Below are 21,468 nucleotides of genomic sequence, written 5' to 3'. Positions count from 1 at the left end.
TTGAAATTTCTTCTGTAGACATCAATTAGAAGTGGGATGGGTAAAAAATAACAGCGCTTCGTTGGATTATGGCGAAAAACTCCCCAATGTATTTTGTGCTTCCAGAACTCGTCTAATTATAGCATTTTTTTTCAGGTTTTCGTAATTATTTATTTTCGAACATCATTTCAAGCTGTTGCGTGCGTGTTTGCACGTGCTTTTTTTTATTATTTTTTTATGTTCATTAATGTGACCAATTACTACCGTGTTTATTTTGCTGTATAATTAGCAGAACTTGTTTTAATGGTTTCCTGTTTACTTTCCAATGAAATAGCAGGTAGAAAAATGTTGTATATCATTATAATGCGGGAATAATAAAAAAATGAACAGAACGGAGTGAAAGGAGAGAGAAAGGAAGTTTGTCTTTAATTTTTCAAAGAAAAATTATTTTTAAAAAATCTATTAAGTTTCATTACATGCGCATTTGTTCATTGATCTTGACCTCAAAGGCACCCGGCTATTTCGTTTGAATCAACAGAAGAATTTGTTCGCATTATGCTATTTGTTTCTTTGAGTTTAATGAGTAAACAAAAGAAATTTGAAAATTAAAGGCATGGCACTTCTTATTAAAAAACTAAAGAGAAGAGAATTGTGATCAATTTTAACTCTTTCCATATGAATGTGACAGTATGCGTCTTATTTTGTGTATTCTGAGAGTATTTATATGTTCATGCAGTAACAGATCTTTCAGTCTCATTTCTGAAGAGAAAAAAAGTGTTATTTTGTGATACCAAAGGCTCGATGATATCGTAGATTTCGCATGAGAAGATTCCAAGTATTCAATCTAGAAGATCAAAGTCCAGAGTGACTTTTTTTTTTATCACGTTCCAGTTGCGAACTAAGAACTTATTCTACGGACACTATAAGTGTCTGTAGAATGAGTGGAACTAATTGGTATAAAAATTCGCGATGTAAGTTAAATACCAGTACATTGATTACATTAAAAACATTTTAATGTTCACGTTATTATACAGTCCAAGCAGATAATTGTATCCACTGACTGACAGCACTTTATTGTTATTGTTGGTGTTGTAAAATACCGGAACACACTAGTTTCAGGTTAAGTATTTAGATAAATTAAATGCATTTTGTGCAAGTATTTAAATTGAATTCGGCCAAAAGGGTTTGAAATTTCAATTTACAAATTTGTAAAAAAGATAAACAGCAATCCATGTGAGTATAGCGATATTTTATAGTGTGAAAATTCGGAATGAAAATCAATTAAAGAACTTTGCTGGAACGAACATCTCGTGGATGTTGTTGTTTTCAACAACTTTAGTAATTTTTCCTCCTCCCAACTGTTTGCTTAAGCGAAGGTTTGAAAGTCATTAGGGACTTTTTGAGCTAAAAGTGCATTCAGCAGCAGAATAAAGTGTAATCATTTCTTTATTTATCATTCAAGTATCACTAACGGCAGTGAATTGAGGTTCAAAAGTAAATATTGGAGCTTCAGAAGTCTGCCGACTAAACGAGCAAAGCAGTGAAAGAAAATATCGATGGAAGTTAATTTCAAGACATTTTGTTTATCTTAAGCTTCATCGTTTCCTCTTATTGTACAATACTAAGATTAGATTGAACATAAAATAAAAAACATCATAATAATTTAAATTACATTTATTGGGATACCATTAGAATAAACCACAGTTGGAATATTAGAAGAACCCTAAGATTATTAGGGGCCGGTGTATTATGCTGTGTTAATTGTAGAGTGCGTGCGCGTGTGCGTGTGTGTGTGTGTCTGGATTTTGAGATTGATAAAGGTCAGATTTCTTTTGGGTCAATTTTCTCTACCTCTGTATAATACTAGCTAACTCATCCTAAAATAATTCATCCTTAAAAGTGATTATAACATTGTGTCCTAGACGGGGTTCGAACGCAGGTGATTTCAAGGAAATGGCGATTTGTCGGAAAACTCTTTTTGAGCACGATACATACGTCTAAAATGAGAACGGATTTATTTGGCTTTCGCCACATGATAATAATCAAGAATCGAAACGGACTATTTTGAATGCTAATGCCAACAATTGATTACAATAATTTCAGTATTATAGAAGAAATTTCTTAATGTTATTTTACTGACGTAAATGTATTCACTTTTTGCGACTGATACGACTAGCGCTACAAACTCACATGAATTGTTTTTATCATTGTTTTATACTGTTATGCATTCATAAACAGAAACTATTTCGATGCTAGTCTCTCTCTCTCTCTCTCTCAATCAATCAATCTATCTATCTATCTATCTATCAAGAATCGAAACGGACTATTTTGAATGCTAATGCCAACAATTGATTACATTAATTTCAGTATTACAGAAGAAATTTCGAATTTCGTTAATTTTCAGGGGCTGAAATTTCGTAAACAGTTGCAAGGATAAATGGAAAAACATAATCGACGGCATGAATATTTTTAATAGCTTGAATTTGAGAATCTTCTGCAGTGTTTGTAAATTTTCAGGAGATGGTGGCGCTATATTCACAGATTAAACTCTGCTTACAAGCAGAGGATCAAATATATATATATATATAATATGCAACATACGAGAGGGCTGAAACGTTATGATCAAACACCTAGTACAATAATTATATTAAAGCAAGTGATATAACTACAAGAAAAAACATCTGGAAAACCCTTTAATCCCCATGTTTCATTAACACACACACACACACACACACACACACACACACACACACACACACACACACACACACACACACACACACACACACACACACACACACACACACACACACACACACACACACACACACACACACACACACACACACACACACACACACACACACACACACACACACACACACACACACACACTATTCTTAAAATAGTTTGTGTGTGTGTTATAATCTTCAAACTATTCCTTTCTCATCTACAAGTGTGGTTTAATTTTGATGAGAGAGAAAACAGAGACACTAGATAAACATGGCGGCTCTCATTTCCTTGTATATGAGTGACAGAGAAAGGAACGAAAGTGTTTTCAGTTTTTTAGTTCCTAGAACACGGAACTGATATTTATTAACACACGATTAGTATATGAAGGTACAAGTAAAGGACCCCTGATCCCTAAACAAAGAGCGTGCATGTGTTTAGAATGAGACCAGTAAATAGTGCATCGCAATATAGATTTGTTAAAAGTTCATTTCATCAGCAGGTTATCGAAAGTAATATTTTAATATCCCAAATATACGATGACATTATCCTGAATTAAGAAGTTCGTAGCCCAACTGACTTTCCCATGTCACGGAAATCAGTCAATTCATTAAAGATACCAAACTATTTTAAACCTGGTATTTTACCCAAGGTAAAAAACTTTGTACATCAGTCAATTCATGTTTGATATGATATCTCGGTATGACATCCTAGCACCATAAAAAGTGTAGTCTTTCGTTGTTTCTTTAAGAGTCTAACCATGACAAAACTGTGATGATTAGCATGTGTTAGCGTTCAGTGCAGTGCTTCTATCTCCTGGAAAATGTATAAAATAATTGGAGATCTGTTTTATTTGTATATTCCGAAATCTTAACAGTATGGAATTTGTCAAAATGTTGACAAAGAATTTTTGATTTACTATTCTTTCTTTCTCTCCCTCTCTCTCTCTCTTTATCTCTCTCTCTCTCTCTCTCTCTCTGTCTTCTCTCTAATATCTTTATCTTTCTCGCTAACGCATACCATTGAAACAAAAAAAAATGTTTTTAATAAACATAATTTTGAAAGAAAGGTATCGATCACATCTGTAATCAATTTGGGTTCTCCGCAAGAACTTTCAATCTTAAAATATTCATGACAACACTGAGGAATACTCAAAAATCACTTAGGTAAATGAAATAAAGATCAATGGTTCTTGGTCTTTTGACGATTCTGCTTATCCAATGTTGGTATCTGGTAGGATAACAGGATTGAAGTACAAATCGTTGTAATTTAGAGCGGATCTCAGAAGCAACAGAGAAGTAAATAAGTAATCGAAACGGAATTATGTAAGAAATTATTATTCCAGGCGGTAGTTTTACCCGCGAGTTGTTCTGCTTTGTCTGCTGATTCTTATCTTTATTCTTAGGAAATCCCAAGGGTTACCCATCAGTTAATTGCTCTTCAGTATTTTAATTTTCACATTAATGAAAAATTGCGTTTCAAACAAAACCTCATGTCTTTTGTTCTGCTCTAAGATTCAAACTTAATTTCTTTTCTTATGACACGAGTTTTCACTTAATTAAATTTGTTATTTTCTTAGTTGATTCTTATTTTAATTACTCAATTTTATAATCAAATCTGCTTCGTTCGAAAGCGAAGAAATTAGAAGTATGAGACGAATATTTGTTAGCAAATTAATTGACAACTTCAATTAATTTGCTAACATCATACTATTTTTAAAATAGCGTATTTGATAAAAATAATAAATGCCGTTTAGTATTAATTTTTTATTATTATTTTTAATTTATTAGAAGTAATAATTATTGATTTCAATGAATCATTTAAAAAAAAAAAAACAAATTTCCCTGCGAATTTGTAATGCTCTATAAAATTGCAGCCGAGCTATATATTATAAATAAACAAATCCATTACCTCTTAGTAAGTTTTTAAAGATAAATAGGCAAATCAGTCTCCACCTTCAGCTTTCACTGATAGTGAGCTCAAGATAACAATGAAACAAGGCTTTTTTCGGGAAAGGGCACAATAGAAAACTTCGGACATCTCTTGGTCTTAAAGTCTAACCTTAGTATTATTGTCTGTAACAGAAAGAGAAACAAAAAAATCCCTACTTTACCATTTCAAATATCCTCTAGCTGCTGATTAGAATCTAACATATTATGGTTTTCCTTCGGGAGGTTAGCGAGTGTTATGGAAGCAAATACCCTTTCCTCAAGGCATGTTATAAATGATCATTACACCCATTGGCAATCATATTTTCACTTCCTTTCTGAAAATGTCCAATAAAATCGAATCCATTTGCTCCCTTGCACAAGAGATAAAAGTTTAATTCCTAACAATTCTTGCAAAACTCTACAAAATCATAATTTATTACAATTCTTTCTATCTTCTCCCAATATACACACGAACTCATAAATTCTGTATCATGTTTGAAGCAACAACTGAATGTGATTATAGGCATGCTTTTCCATTAATATGAGTTGCTTTTTTCATATCTGGTATATAATAATAATCTATATATAATAATCTGCCAGTAATGATATCTTCTGAAAGAACCATATTTTTGTTACCCAATCTCCTTCCCTTTAGTCATAATTAATATCAAAAGGAGTGGATAAACTCCTCCTTAAAATGTTTATATTACTATCCTTTCTATAATTCCTGCTACTCAGTGTATTATTGTGTGTTTCTATCAGTTAATCAAAATATTAATTCTTTGAAAAAGCGAAATCCGGCATAAAAGATAAACATCTGTTAGAGAATCTCATTCTCATTATTTCAATTACTGCGAAACAAATAATTAGATTGAAATGATTATAACTCGGCAAAAGGGTAGAGATTCAAACAATACACCGATCCACACTGTAATTAACTTATTGTAGCTGAAATTACAAAATTTAAATACAAAATTAAATTTCGAGTGCGAGAATTATTGTGTGATGCATGTGGAAGATACAAAGCGTGAATTATTCATTGTTGCACTCTGAATCACCTCAGTATACTACACGTAATGAGAAATATATACACTATTAGAGCTCATTAGCAACTACGAGTAAACTCTTTCTTTCTTTCTCTCTTTCACATTCACCCATTAGCATTTACGCCTTTGTTTATAATTTGTTTAGGCCGGGAAGTAATTATAACATTTACATGAATTGCAGGTATTCAGATACATGTCGCCTAATGATTATTTATTAATATTATTTAGATAACGAAGAATAACCTTTCTACACAATTCTATAATAGCATGCAAATGATGTGGACTCATTCTTGACAAATGCTTATGGATTGTTTGCTACAATTGATGAAGTATTTAAGGTTGATTTCACGATGTCATTTCTACGAAAGTTTGAAATTCCATCCAAAGTTTGAAACTACAAGTCCTGTAGTCAATTGTGACGTCATTCGTAAAGGTGAATTCTTTACACAACAATGAAAAATGTTAATAGAAATTAACAATGAATAATTCACGCTTTATATCTTCCACATGCATCACACAATAATTGTCGTACTCGAAATTTAATTTTGTATTTAAATTTTGTAATCTCAGCTACAATTAGTTAATTACAGTGTGGATCGGTGTACTGTTTGAATCTCTGCCCTTTGGCCGAGTTATAATCCTTTCGGCTTATTAAATTAGTAACGAAAAATATATTTCTTTGTTTTCTTTTGGCTTTTGTACTGTAATATATAATAGTCCTAGCATATCAAATTTTAATAATATTATAAAATCCCTTCGACTAGAATTGAGGAGAAAATTGCTTATTAGACAGAAGACCTAAAATCCAATGTAATAAATGCATATATAGTTTGCAAAACATAAGAAGATATCATAAAATATTCACCAAATGACGCAATTCGGACCATGCCTTTTCAAATAAAACGCCGTCAATCATCCATCTTTTAGACTATGGCATCACCATCATAATATAGCAAAATATTTCTTAAATAGGAGATATTTTATTTCATTCATAAAATTTAAAGAAAAATGGTGTAAGATTGCAAATATTGAAACTTTATATGAGAGCTTTTATATAAATCTTTGAAATTTCTTCCTTAGACTCCATTTAGAGGCGGGGTGGGTAAGGCATAAATAACTAACAGCTCTTCCTTGGATTATGGAAAAAAAAAAACTCCCGATGTATTTTATGCTTCCAGGTGTCGCACAACTGTAGCATTTTTTCCCCTTCAGGTTTTCGCAATTATTTATTTTCGAACATCATTTCCGAAGTTGTTGTTTGCGTACTTGCACCAGATATTTTTTTTTTTTGTTTTTCATGTTCATTAATGTACCCAATTAATAACGTGCTGTAAGTAATATTTGCTGTATAATTAACAGAACTGGTTTTGATGGTTTCCTGTTTATTCTCCAATGAAATAGCAGGGAAAAAATGTTGCATATCATTATCATGCGGGAATAATAAAAAAAAAAGATGTAACCGAGTGAAAGGAGAGAGAGAGAGAGAGAGAGAGAGAGAGAGAGAGAGAGAGAGAGAGGAAGAAAGTCTTTGTTTAATTTTTCAAAGAAAAAATATTTTAAAAACCCATTAAATTTCATTAAATGCTCAAGAAGGCTGATGAATTTATTCTATTTGTTTCATAATCAAAGATATTTCTTGATAACAGCGTTCCTCCTGAGTACAAAAGATGAAATATGGACATGGATGACCTTTTGCCTTACAGTCGTTGTCATCGAGATAAACTAGACTGCTTTTTAATCCAAAAATAATATTTCTGGATTAACAAGAGATTCATGAAAGAATTTTATTTTGTGAAGAATTTGTACTCATTGGGCTCCTATTGTTTCTTTAAGTTTAATGAGCAAATAAGAGAAATTTGTAAACTAAAAAAGTCATGGCACTTCTTATTAAAAAACTAAAGAGAAGAGAATTGCGATCACTTTCAACTCTTTCCCTGTGAATTGTGACAACATGCGTCTTATTTTGTGGTATACTGCGGAGTATTTATGTGTTCATGCAATAACAGATCTTTTAGTCTCACCTCTGAAGAGAAAAAACGTTATTTTTTGATACAAAAGGCTCAATGATATCGTAGATTTCGCATGAGAAGATTCAAAGTATTCAATCTAATAGATCAAAGTCCAGAGTGACTTTGATCTTCTAGATTGAATATTTGGAAGAGCAAAGTAACTATACGGACTTTGATCTTCTAGATTGAATAAAAGAGAAAAGTCCAGAGTGACTTTTTTTTATCACGTTCCCGTTGCGAACTAAGATCGCTTGCTTTGCTTCATTAAACCAAAGTGCCGTCATTGCCTTTTTTGCATCATCGCATCTCATCTCCATGTTTCTAGACAACTTGGTACTCTCTCCAAATCATCAGAGGAGCAAAACCGATACTTGCACCACCCTATTTAGCCAGTCCGTTAGAAGTTCCAAACATATAATTGGTATTTCTTGTATTAATCCTCTTCTTTATTAACCAAAATAAACTCTGATCCTTACTTGAAGAACGAATATAGATTCTCTTTACTACTTTAGATAGCTGAGTCATGAGATAAAATCTTTACAAGGTTGGAGAAAATTTAAACAATTCACATCGAAATTACTTAAAGTTTTTGAATGTGCAGATGACCAAATATTTAATTTTTTTGGGGTAATTATTCTAAAAATATCGAAAATATCAGTATGAAATAAGAACTAGATGAACAGTGTTAACGACCAACAATACAAATAAACACAGTCTCATCTGAGTAAGTACTGTTTGTTGTTTTCAACAATGCAATGTGTATGATAGTAGAATGTGATGTGAAATATACTTTACGCTATTTATATTTGGATATGAAATATCGACGGGTACATATTTTAAAAATAGATTCTTTATGTGGAAATAAAGTGGTTAAAACGTAGTAATTTTTACTCAAAGTAAGCTGATAGTATATATTAACTAATTATTGATGATACAGGACGTATCATCAATTCATAAGTATTAATTTCAGTTGTTGGTAATTTTAATTAACTAATATCTAATGATAACCCCCTCTTTTCCCAATTTCGTTCTAAATGAAAACAAAAAAAAAGGTAAGTAAGGTGCTATTTTTAATGATTTTTCCCAATCGCGAAACTCGAGTCAAAATTCAATGATACTAACTGCATGTGTGCATCGGATTCTGTATGAGGACTGTAGGGGAATTATGTGGCAATACGGATTTTATACAAAAAAGTTTGTTTTGTGCACACGCAACAGATTCATCACAAATGGGATTTGATACCCCCCCCCCATCCAGTGACATGAAACCACTCACTTTTATTAAAAAGAGACAAAAAAGAGAGAAATAATTTTTCTTGTGTGTGTGTTTTATTTTATCTTGCACATCTTTCTGATTTAATGCGGTATTATATTCTTTTAATGACAGCAATTGAAATAAAAATACAGTCGTGAGTGAGGTAACAGAATTCAAAGAAAATCATACGAACTGTTTCAAATTCATTACCTCTTCTGACTGTCAACGTCAAGGTAATTAAACTCTAGGAGTTCTCTGCATGTCTAATTATCACCGTAAAAAACAGACATCGTTGCCAAGACAACTTCACCTTCGCACTGTCATGTCTCATATTTTCGTATCTCAAATTAATTTTGTTTTAATGATGCCCTTCCGACTAATTAACTGTAACTCTGACATTACCGTCTTATGCAAACTGGCTAAGAGCAGAGTGTTTCAATTATAAGAATAATGAAATAAGATACTTTCTTATTTTAGAAGCAAGTGCATGAAGAAATATTACTTTCCAAGGGCATCGATTAGTCTCATTCCCCCCCCCCCCCATTAAGTTCCCTAGAGGTCTGTTCTTCTTTTAAACTCCTCTTCGCAATGATAGAGTAAAAGGCAATATCCCATTTTTCGAAAATATTCTACATTTTTCCATAAAAGAGAGGAATAACATAAAATGACTAAAACAATATATTTAAAAATTATATAAAGTAGCTCCAGTGTTTCTAAAATTTTAATTTAAATAAATTACTCTTTACTTCACTGTTATGGAGAATGATCCACTCCACTCAACAATTGATTTACCGTGTTCAGACACAATTTGCCTTTGTCCCTAGAATATTTAAATTGCGAAAAATCACAAGCTACAAGGCTTCAGTTTTAACGAGCATATCCTGATGTAGATACTCGGTCATGAGATTAACGATTTCAATTCAAAAGAAATCTTTGTTGGTATTAGTCTTAAGATATTATACGAAATATATTTTAACAAGCACTTCATTTGCTTCTTTAACAATAACTAACGTTGAAATGACTGAAACAAACCATCTGAATGCTAAATTTGAAACAATCTGTCCAATTGTACCATTAAATAGTCTGCGTTTAGTTAAAATTGTGTTGAATAAACATATTTTAACGGACAATACTACATTATCGAAACCCAACATAGCGGATTTATTGCTGTGTTTTGTTTTAAAATACTTTGTTCCGTTTTATGCTTGAAAAATGCCTGATTTAATGTACTCATTATTATTTGCATCATAATAAATTTAGTTTAATCCTTTATCCAAGTGTAAGTAAACAAAGTTTGCGTCTGAAGGCGTAAGCGCAAACTTTGTTTAATTACACTTGGATAAAGGATTTTACTAAATTTATTAGAGTCTAACCAAGTGGGAAACGACTTCGATCATTATTATCTTCATTTTGATACGTTTTCTACTTTTTGTGTCCCTGATATAATTCAATTGAAACTAAAATTGAGATGAGTTACATTTTCTAAAAATTCCGAATACGAAATTTCAAACAACAAAAAAAAAAAAAAAAAAAAAAAAGTCCAGTCACACATATACGTATACTCGGACGGAAGGATGGATAAAACGAATCTAAAAATGCGAACACATTTCATGAAGACCACCTAAAAGTGATAAAATAGACTCGGCAAAAAGGTGAGTTTTTATCCTTGAAATGGCTGTTTCCTCGATATTTTATTTTTTTTTATACTTTTTTTTTTAATCATTACGAAAAATAATTCCCATTCTTTTACTTTATTCTTGAGAAAGAAGTTTTTTTAATATAAATTAGTTATTTCACATATTCATAAGGACTTTTTTAAAAACAAGGAGTGTAGACTGGAATTATTCATTTTCTGTAAAAGCTTGTTTTGGAATTAGTAACAAACAAAATGTGGTTGCGTATTAAAAAATCACATGGGGATTATTTCGGTTATGAAGAGAAACTTTTTAAATCTGATGCGACATAACAGAGTAAGACTTCATTTTTTACGAAAGCTGTTTTCTGGACTCGAGAAGTGCTACTATTAACAACGTTTTTTCTCTCACAGGAATGAGAAAAATGATTCTCCCTTGCTTATTTGAAGGCTTAAATAAATAAGCAATTCTGGCTTTCCAGATAACAAAACTATTTTGCACTTTTTGTGATAAAGAGAAAAAATTCATTTAATATTCCCAAATCCACAGATACAAAAATAAAAATACTTAAGAATAAGTCTTGAATGGCAATAGAACTATTAATGAAAAAGCTCGGATGTTTCAAGCAGAAACCAACATTTCTCAAGTTGACACTTCAGAAATGTTGGTTTTTTTCGCTACCGCCCAAGTGTCAACGTGGGCGGTAGCGAAAAAAACCAAGAAAGTGGTGATGACTGGTTGTATACTTGCTTCAACAATAAAAAAGAAAAAAAATAGTGTGCGAATATAACTATCGTTTTCTTTGGATTAATCTCAGGAATTGTCTTCTTATAAGGAGTATCTCAATTAACAAATAGCATTCTGCCATAAAGCTAATATATAATTTGTTCATAATTATTTTAAGAAAAATAACGCCTTTCGAAATCAATTTACTGATTTCTTAGATACTGCAGGTAACGTATGTGTTACATTTATTCTGCAGTACGTTTATTCCAAATGCATTTTAAGACAGGAAGTCGGCGGGAGTACACAGAATTTCTTTTTTCTAGAAAAAAAATGAAGAATCTTTACAAATAATAAAAACAAACAAACAGTTGAATTAACTATCTCTGTTTACCGAAGTGAGGTTTCGAAATCGGCATTTATAGGCTGTAGACGAAAGTATTCCGTTAGCTGCTGTCATTTGGGCAATACTCAATTAGATGAAATAGTAAAGCGTGCTGCTATCAACAAAACTGAAGACTGCGCCCTCTAACTAGATATGGTCATTGTCAGTTACACAAAAGGAAGAGCATTGAAAACAACGGCTGTTCATTTTACAACTGGCATCTATTACGAAGCCCATGGATAATGATCCTGCCGCATCACACGCAGCTCGCAGGCACACAGAAAACTGGCAACCGACTCTAGACAAAAGATAAATGACAAGACGGGAGCTCCTTTAAGAGATCTTCGTGCCAAGTCCAGTGAAATGTTCTTGAAATTGTTTTGCAGTTCTTGTCACCATAGTAACGATTTTCTACAGGTTGAAAAACTTTAAATCATTTCAGTTAAGAACAAAGACAAACACTCGGTGTTTTAAATGAATAAATTTCTACTCTATCATCTAGTTAATCAGAAAAAGAAAATATTCAGTCTCTCTTTCTTCATTTTTTTTAAAAATTTTCTTTCAAAAGCCATTTACTTTATTTATTAATTGGCGATTTTTTTTCTATGATGATTAATGATAAATCATTTATGATTTAATAAACTAAAGTACTTAAAGTAGTAATGAAAAATCACGAAAAAAAATGTAAAACAGAGAAAATATTATGAAATAATGATCAATAAAACTGTAACTATACTAATTTAAAAAAAGAAAAGGAATCAGCAACTGCGCATGCGGTATATACTGATTTATGTTTCATTCTTTTAAAGATGAGCAAACATTTGCCAACTAAATTTGCATTTCTTGGTGGCGAGTTCAATTCTCTTCTGTACTCCCAACGTCCTTCCCATAATGTGGATAAACGCAGCGTCCGTTTCCTTCACACCCTCTTTAGTTTAATGAATCGTACATCTGTGTCGAAGCACCAAAACTTACTTGTCAGCGCGACATTTATAGGCCTCGTCTTACGTATCTTTTACGTTAATTGGATTCTTGGTATCGAAGTCTCCGAGACGCGTCTGTTCGATCAGCATTAAATGTTAAACACTCTTCACAGAACTGAGACATTGACTTTCCCCTTCTTTCCTTTTCTCTTCCCCGCTGTTCTTATCTTAATGGGGCAGACCGTGAACAAATTGCATTCTATGTCCATGGTACGGCTGTCTTCAAAAGGCATGTTGTAAGGGATTCCTGTTCAGAAGAATCTACTGGATATCTAATTGCACACTGTGTGCAGGGATTGCGGGCAAAAAAAAAACAGTCCACCTTATCAGCGTAAAACTAAAAGTAAGAAGCTAATGAAAGATAAATTGTTTATTTTCTATTTTATTTTTTACTTAACACATTAATATTTATCAATTAACTAAATTTGAAAACCATTTTCTTTTTTATATATACTTTGTATATATAATTAGAAAAAAACTGAGTGGAAATTTAGGAGTGGATTAATCGACCGTGAGATGCGGTGATTACTACCCTTGGAGGGTAATGGATGGCAGTGCTGTAGCCAACGAAGTTCTGACTGAGGCTCGGCTATTGCTGTTACCCTCCTGCCATGATCAGAGCTTTAATTTAATAGCTCAATAACACCTTATCCCTACACTGTCCTCTACAGATAACGGGGAAGATGAAAAGCATTCTTGCTTCGCCCCTTTAAGCCAGTCCTTATAAGGACTAAGTGGAAATTTAGGGGGAAAGAATTAATCGACCGTGAGATGCGGTGATTAATAACCTTGGAGGGTAATGGATGGCAATGCTGTAGCCAATGAAGTTCTAACTGAGGCTCGGCTATTTCTGTTACCCTCCTGCCATGATCAGAGCTTTAATAGCTCAATATCACCTTATCCCTACACTGTCCTCTACAGATAACGGGGAAGATAAAAAGTATTCTTGCTTTGCCCCTTTAAGCCAGTCCTTATAAGGACTGTAAGAAAGTGGAAATTTAGGATGAAATTTTATTTGCGTTTCAAGATGAAATACAAATAAACGTCCAGAATACTTCTCTAAAATACTGCAATTTTAAACCGAGACGGCATTTCGCTATAAATGTGTCAAGTTATTAGTATATCGATGAAGATCAATTTCAAGGGAAAATATTCCAATTCGTATATTTTATTTAGTAAGAATGGAACATTATTTATATGAATGATATAAGAAGTTTTAGAAAAAAAATATTAAAAAATATTATGAAAGAGAGTATCTTAGAAGAGTGTTATTTTTAATATGGAGAATATACAAGAAATCTTAGTAGTACACCTTTTCTAATTACGATTATGATTACAATAAAATTTAAAAGGGTTATAAAATCAGTTTTTCCTTTCTCATAAATCTAGCTGAGAAGTTCTTTACCAAGACAAGTAACCATCCAAACCCGTTAATCAAGGAAGCCTCGGAATATAATGAAGAAGAAATCTACAAATTTAAAAGACCAAAATCTATTTTAAGTTCAGCTGAACGCAACTAACTTCACTGCCCTCAATGGGCGAGCACATAGCTCACAAACACTCCATTCAAAGTTCTTCCATTACAAGACAAAGGGGAATATGAAAAGCAATTTTGCTTCACCCATCTAGCCAGAAATGTTAATGTTAAATCAGTTTTAATATCAGATGACAAAATATAAAAAACTTGTATTGTATTATATTATTATTATTATCTTTAATATATAAAACGCTTGTATTATATTATATTATTATTATCTTTAATATATGATATAAATCTTTTGTAGACAATTCACAATATTAAAAACAAGTCATAACATCATACTTTTAACTCATTTTTTGTCCTTATATGATGAATTTCAGAAATTCACAATATGAAATCGGGAACATCCTGTTTTTCTTTAATCTTTGATTTTTAGAAACTTCGTTTATTCTTGCAACTAGGACACTCACACAGAAGAAGAGATAATCTGAAATTTATTTTTATTAATGCAGTAGCAGCGAACAAACGTCGGTCCCTATTTGATGAGTTATATATTCTGGACAAAAAGAAGTTTTTCTTCAATCATAACAATGGCGTATCAGAATTGTATAAATATCGCTGACGTAGCAGACGGAGAACTAAGTCCTCCATCGCCAAATGGGATAAGCAAAATGATGAAGTTTGAAGAAACAAGCTGGTAGCCTTGACCCGGGGCAGCGATTAGGGTTGAATCTCTTTAACGGGCTGGAATAATCAGTCTCGTTGTGACTAAGAAAATAACAACTGTCCGCACAGTGCAATGACCCATACCACGATTATTTTATACGGATACGGTGCTATTCTTAGAAAAAGAATCCAACTTATACAAAATGAAACAAAAGTTTCAAAGAGAAAGAAAATACTAACAAAGTGCATTTTGTAATTATAATAATTAAACATAAATATCGTGCTTAATACACTACTGCTTCAAATAATTTTCTATTTTTTTTATTAAAACGATCTTCAAATGAATGTAGCAGATATATGTCCGCGTAAAAATACCTGTAAGCCTCTGACCAAGGGATTGAAATAGAACAGATAGAGAGAGAGAGAGAGAGAAATACGCAGCCTCTTGAGATGGTTTCAAGAGTGCAAAACATTGTAGAATATCCAGATGTCTACAAACTTGACCGCTCCTACTGGAAAGTGTCACATTGGTCGGACTGAGAGAAATTATTAGATTAAGCGATGTGAACGAAGTAGCGATGTCATCGCCGATTACAGAAAGAGAAGTCCTGTTTAACAGCGTGTCTTTTTTTTTTTTTTTTTTGTAAATATTCTTTAACATATTTTAAGAAATTCAGCAAAGCCATTCACAGGAATTACATTCGAAGCTGTCTTTGTGAATTTTTTTAAACTTTTCAATCACCGAACAGCAATGCGAGACCGTTGATAACAAACATAACATAGTAACAAAAGACTTAAAATTTTTATACATTTAGAATGTAAATTGAGAATTAATGCGAGAATTATCTATAATATTATTATTATTATTATTATTAGTTTCTTCACATAATTGATATACAGTCAAAACAAGATATCATTTAAACAACCATTTGGCTGGTGATAGAGAACAATTCAAATCTACCCAAGAATCTAAGAATAGTCTGTCAGAATCTCTAAATAATTGTCAAATTGCCCGATGTTTACTTCATTAGTTACCAATCCAACGCATCGTGCAAAATAATAACAGCGTTGCGGATTTTCCCTGAACAAGGTCTGCCAATTTTTCTGGCTGTTTACTCCGAAGCATTACGATGGCCTATATCCAGTTTCATTTGTATTTAATGTCACCATAAACCTCCCTGATGATGTTGATGTAAGTTTGTACATTTGATGTCCCTGCTAATGCATTCTCCAATGACATTAAGTGCCTCGCTGTTGCCTTTCCCCTCCCCAGTATGTCAAACCGAAGGGTTGGGTTTCTTCCCCTATCATGTTACTAGTGATTATTCTTGGCAGAATACAACATGATCATAAGTCTGTAGCAATACTGCTAAAAATCAACAGAGTGTAAACTAAAACATAAAGCAAAAAATCCACTTTGAAGTTTATGCAATTAAGAAATGCAAATTAAATTTTTGTAGACTTATTTTCTTGGCACTCTATTTACAGAAGAACCCTAAACCCTGATTATTTCCAAATTGCCTCGTTTCAACTTGCAGTATCCGTAAGCAATTTTAATATGCTTTACCTCTGTGTTACGTGACCTCTACCTTTGCTTATTTTATTTCGATACAAAGAGAGTAGTTTGGAGATTCGATAACTCATTATAGCAGAATACGAACAAATGGTAATAAGGAATTACTACTTTCTTTATATGTATGGCTGTCTCAAATTAATGAAGAATGGCTCAAAGAACAACTTTAAAAAAACGGATAAAGAAACCAAGAAACCTGGCTTCGAATCATAAAGAGAAAAAAATTGAAAATTGAGTTAGCCGTATTAAACCAAGTGTGCAGACTTTTGTTCTATAGGAAACTCTGAGTTGTTAACAGACATATGAAGTGGAAGACAAAAGAAACACACACACCTAATAGACTAGCGTCATTACTTATTTTAAGGTAATCTAAATAAACTAATTAACTTCTTCAGACGAATAAATTATTTTTGAAATTTCATTTAGTAAATACACCATGCCATGTAATGAGATACTCAACAAAACACCCGTCTCTTAATTCTAATTAGAATTCAAACTGTTTGATATTTCAAGGATGAATATTTTAGCATTGTGTATTTTAAAAGGATCATAGGAAACTGCACACCTATACAGAAAAATATACACCAATTGGAAAGAAGTAAACGGACACAACAATGGGCTAGGTACATCGTGCCATATAACGAGTCACGTGTTTGCAGAAGATATACATTGGAGAAATATAATTGTGTCTGCGAGAGGGAACTGACAGAGTTTGAAAGAAGTATTGTGATAAGATGCCACGTTTCAGGTTTATCTGTTCGGAAAATTGTTGACAAATTGGGCCATCCCAAGACAACAAACAAGTGATATCATACTGACGTGCAAGCGCAGGGAGCAACTACAAGTGCTACCGGTAGTGAGCTCACCACACTCACCGAACGTGACCGTAGGGTGGTACGACGGATAATAAGCAAAAACCGCCATTTCTCGGCCAATACGTTGAGTTCTGGGCATCGACAGGAACACGAATCTCCACAATTTAGAACCGAGTCTAAGAACATAGTTTCCATGGTAGGTTAGCAGTATGCAAGCCCTACTTACCCGTGCAGTACATCCTCTCTATAGAGAAGGAGACGCAGGACATCTGTGTCTCCTGTATTGAGCAGATGGAATGGTGTGACTGGCCGGTGAACGTCTCTTACCAGAGTGCATAACCCCCAACTATGAAGTTCGGAGGTGGCTGTGTGGTGGTATAGTCTTGTTTTTCCTGGTTTAGTCTCGGGCCTCTGTTTGTGGAACATTCAACTCCGATAGGTATCTGAGCATTCTGGATAATGCAATGCTTCCTACTTTGTAGTGTTTCTACGGAACTGACCGTTGTCTGTTTTAGGAAGAATGATGAACCGTGTCATAAGGCTGCTGCTGCTTTAACTGCGTGATTTGTGGACATAAACATCATCACATCTAACTGGCCTCCATACAGCCCTGATCTCAACCCTATTGAAGATTGGTGGGATGAATTGGTGGGTGGTAAGGTCAAAGGACTGCTCTAGAACACTCCAGAACAATTCTTCCTGTAGGCTGTTGTTACATGTCGACAGGAAGAATTGTCCAAAATTCCCATTAACCGCTACTATCGTGCGCTTGTGGATAGTATGCCCCTCAAATTTCTGCAGTCATCGTAGCGAACGAGGTCCTACATCTTATTAAGGTCGGCGCTTGGATGTTTGTTCCTCACACTATGCTGTCCGTTGATTTCTTTCCCAGTAGTGTATAATGAAAAATATCAATACATTTAATAATTAAAATAATAATTAACATTTAAAATAATCGTCACATTTAGAAACTTTAATAAAATAATAAAAAGAAATATATTATTTCTCTTAAATAAAATCTAAATGCTTATTTTTAATTTAAAATTTGAAAAATCATAATATATTTTTGAATAATATAAATACACCATTTTTTAAATACAATACTGTAATTGAAATTGATTACGAAGGGTTCGATGACTGTTAGGGTATGAATGAATGGTTAATCGACCGTGAGATGCGGTGATTAATACCTTTGGAGGATAATGGATGGAAATGCTGTAGCCATTGAAGTTCTAACTGAGGCTCGGCTATTGCTGTTACCCTCCTGCCATGATCAGAGCTTTAATAGCTCAATAATACCTTATCCCTACACTGTTCTCTATATGTTCTCTATATATAACGGGGAAGATGAAAAGCATTCTTGCTTCGCCCCTTTAAGCCAGTCCTTAAAAAAAAGATGATTGTTAGTCCCAGTGTGGTTGCCGGGATAAGAATAGCACCAGTATAGCTAACGCATGTCGTATGAGGCGACTAAAATGGGTACCTAGGGAGGGTAATGGATGGCAATGCTGTAGCCAATGAAGTTCTAACTGAGGCTCGGCTATTGCTGTTACCCTCTTGCCATGATCAGAGCTTTATAGCCCAATAACACCTTATCCTTTCCTCTACACTACACACTATCCTCTACAGACAACGGGGAATATGAAAAGCAATCTTGCTTCGTCCCTTAAAGCCAGTCTTTTATAAGGATGATTGTTAATGCTTCACTCTATGAAACAGTAATGTTTTATGTTTTGCTATGATTGATAGTAAATGTAATTCTGTAATAGAAAGACAGATTACTTAAATCTATATATTCGATCTGATGTTAATATTTTTTAAAATTTTCTATATGATCTGCATACCACATATGGGAAGATAAACCCACACAGAAAGGTATTGATGAATTTTATGATTTTCTATTTCGTAATATAGAATGCTGACGTTTCACACTGGTTTTGCCTTCGGTTCTGTCGAGTTAAGTTAAATGGATACACACACACACACAATTACAAATATCATTATATTAATTTTATTTTGACTAATTTAGTGATCATGCTATCGATGTATAGTTCATGTATATTTAAGCTAAGGCATCGGTTAAATCTCTAATGAGTAAGTAACGCTAAATTAACTCCGAACAAAACTCTTGGGCTTACCTTGCAGATATGGAAGAAGCTTGCACATCACCGCGCCAAAGATGAAATTCTTCAAAATGCTTCCTATTAACGTAAAAGGCATACAGAAGACTCCAAGCAAAAGGTCGCTGACGGCAAGATTGAGTAAAAACACGTTAGTAACCGTTCTCATTCGTTTATTTTGCGCCAAAGTAATAATCACCAACGAGTTCCCAGCGATGGATAGCAGAAATATTAAGCAGTAGAAACAAATGAGGAGAACAGTGTCGCTAGGCAATGCATCGAAGTTTTTATCTTCGATAGAAGAATTCTGCGAAACATTAACCGATAAAGAGATATTCTCATCCTCATTGAAAATTCCGTTTATCATATCAGTAATACTTGAAGAGTTCATATCATTATTGTCATAGCTTCTATCAACAGTTAAGTAATCATATGTAGCATTTACTTGTGGGAGAAAATTAAATACTTTCCTGACTGACATCATGCGTTTCAGTTAAGTCAGGGTATCAACGAATCTGTAAAATTACTTTGACGCTATGCGATGACTTCTATTTTTCCCTCACGTGCGATCGCAATGCAAGCGCTAACACAGATTCTGTATAAAAGCTTCGCATGCCACCAACAGCTTCTCAACCTACTCTGCCACCTCTCGTTGCGTGGGCTCGTTTTCAAAGAAACTATCGATGACGTCACGTATGGTAGATTTCGTCATCAGCAATGTCTGTCCATTTGTGGCGCTCTGTCGGTAGTTTTTGTTTCCTCGTGTAAACTGTGAGGTGAAGAAATGAGAACTTAATATTCAAAAGTATTGACAGGTTTAAAAGAAATAGTATTTTTTGTAAATATTCTTAAAATAAAAATAAATCATAAAATTTTAATTTTTTAAAAACTATTATGGAATTTTTAAGGAATAAATTTGGTAAAACATAGAAAATATTTATAACACCATTCACTTTTATATATATCATATATATAAATAGATGGCGGACGATTGTTTCAATAGAACAGGGTGGCAATACTGTAGCCAAGGAAGTTTTAACAGAAGCTCGGCTATTGCGTTACCCAGCCACGACTAGATATAGATATTTTAGCTCAATAACACCCCATCCACACAAATTTTCATCATTCAGATGAAGGGATAAAGAGTCAAGGACTCTGTCTATCTCCCAGCCCTTTTTAGGACTTTCAATAGAACTTGTGCTTCTTGTTTGCTGTTGATTCAGAACGTAAGACAGTTAAGTGGAAAAAGAGAGGAACATAAAAAACATCATATGAACATTAGGATTAAAATATATAACAATTAAATATAAAGTTCCAAAGAAATAAAATGTACTTTATCCAATCCACCTAGAGACACGTAATAATTGCCTTAATTCTATCATGAAGAAAATGAACTAATAATTAACAGAATAAAAATATCAACACTGAAGATAAGCTAGAACAATCCATAACATTGTGTTGAATTTTTTCTTGACTATTATTTATAAGACTATTACACTTTTGATTTATATAATGTTCGTCAAGTAGTTTTATTTTATTATCCTACATGTTTCGCCAATATTTTTCTATCGGCATCTTCAGGGAATACAAAGTAGTAAACTATATGAAGGTAACAGACTATAACTGATATAACTGATGGTTCTAATTCATACAAAAAATTAGTATTGAACGAGGCAATGCGCGTGTCTCGGGAACGTGATTTATTCGTTATGACTCATGATGTAATTGTTATGAAAGTTCATTTCTTTAATGTTTAATGATCTGATTAAAGCTTTCCACATTTCTGGTAAGGTTAGACCTTGATTCTTGTGTAGGTTTTCAGTTTTACGGGCGACTGTAGCTGCTTCCTTGAAGGTTCTTGAATGGTAGTTATCTTCTATATAGGGCATAAGGCTCTTATCCCACTCAATGTGATGGTTAGTAGAGGCAAAGTGGCAAGAAAGGCCTGAAATGTCTTGTCTGTTGTTTCTGACATATCCTATGTGTTCTTTCTTTCTCGTTTCAAAGCTTCTAGAGGTCTGACCTACATAACTAATACCACATGAGCAAGGTATATTATATACTCCAGAGTACTTGTAGAATGGATGAGGATCTTTCGGTGATCTTAAAAATTAGTTTGTATTCCCTGAAAGATGCCGA

At 33.2% G+C, this 21,468-nt stretch overlaps 1 protein-coding gene across 1 annotated transcript in view; it reads right to left on the bottom strand.

Annotated features, from left to right (window-relative positions):
* LOC150104844 (cholecystokinin receptor-like) overlaps positions 1-19,810 on the bottom strand; it is a 105,308-nt gene extending 85,498 nt beyond the window's left edge. The window contains exon 1 of the mRNA XM_090395074.1: positions 19,348-19,810. Within this exon, the coding sequence (XP_090251200.1) occupies positions 19,348-19,810 (463 nt within the window). The remainder of the gene's footprint in view (positions 1-19,347) is intronic.
* Between the last annotated feature and the right edge of the window lie 1,658 nt (positions 19,811-21,468).

Source organism: Typopeltis vanoorti, chromosome 7 (assembly GCF_054136105.1).
Source record: "Typopeltis vanoorti isolate ZY-2024b chromosome 7, IOZ_Tvanoo_1.0, whole genome shotgun sequence".
NCBI classification, from domain to species: domain Eukaryota; kingdom Metazoa; phylum Arthropoda; class Arachnida; order Uropygi; family Thelyphonidae; genus Typopeltis; species Typopeltis vanoorti.
The sequence above is the reverse complement of the archived record's forward strand: the minus strand, read 5'-3'. Positions and strand labels throughout refer to the sequence as shown.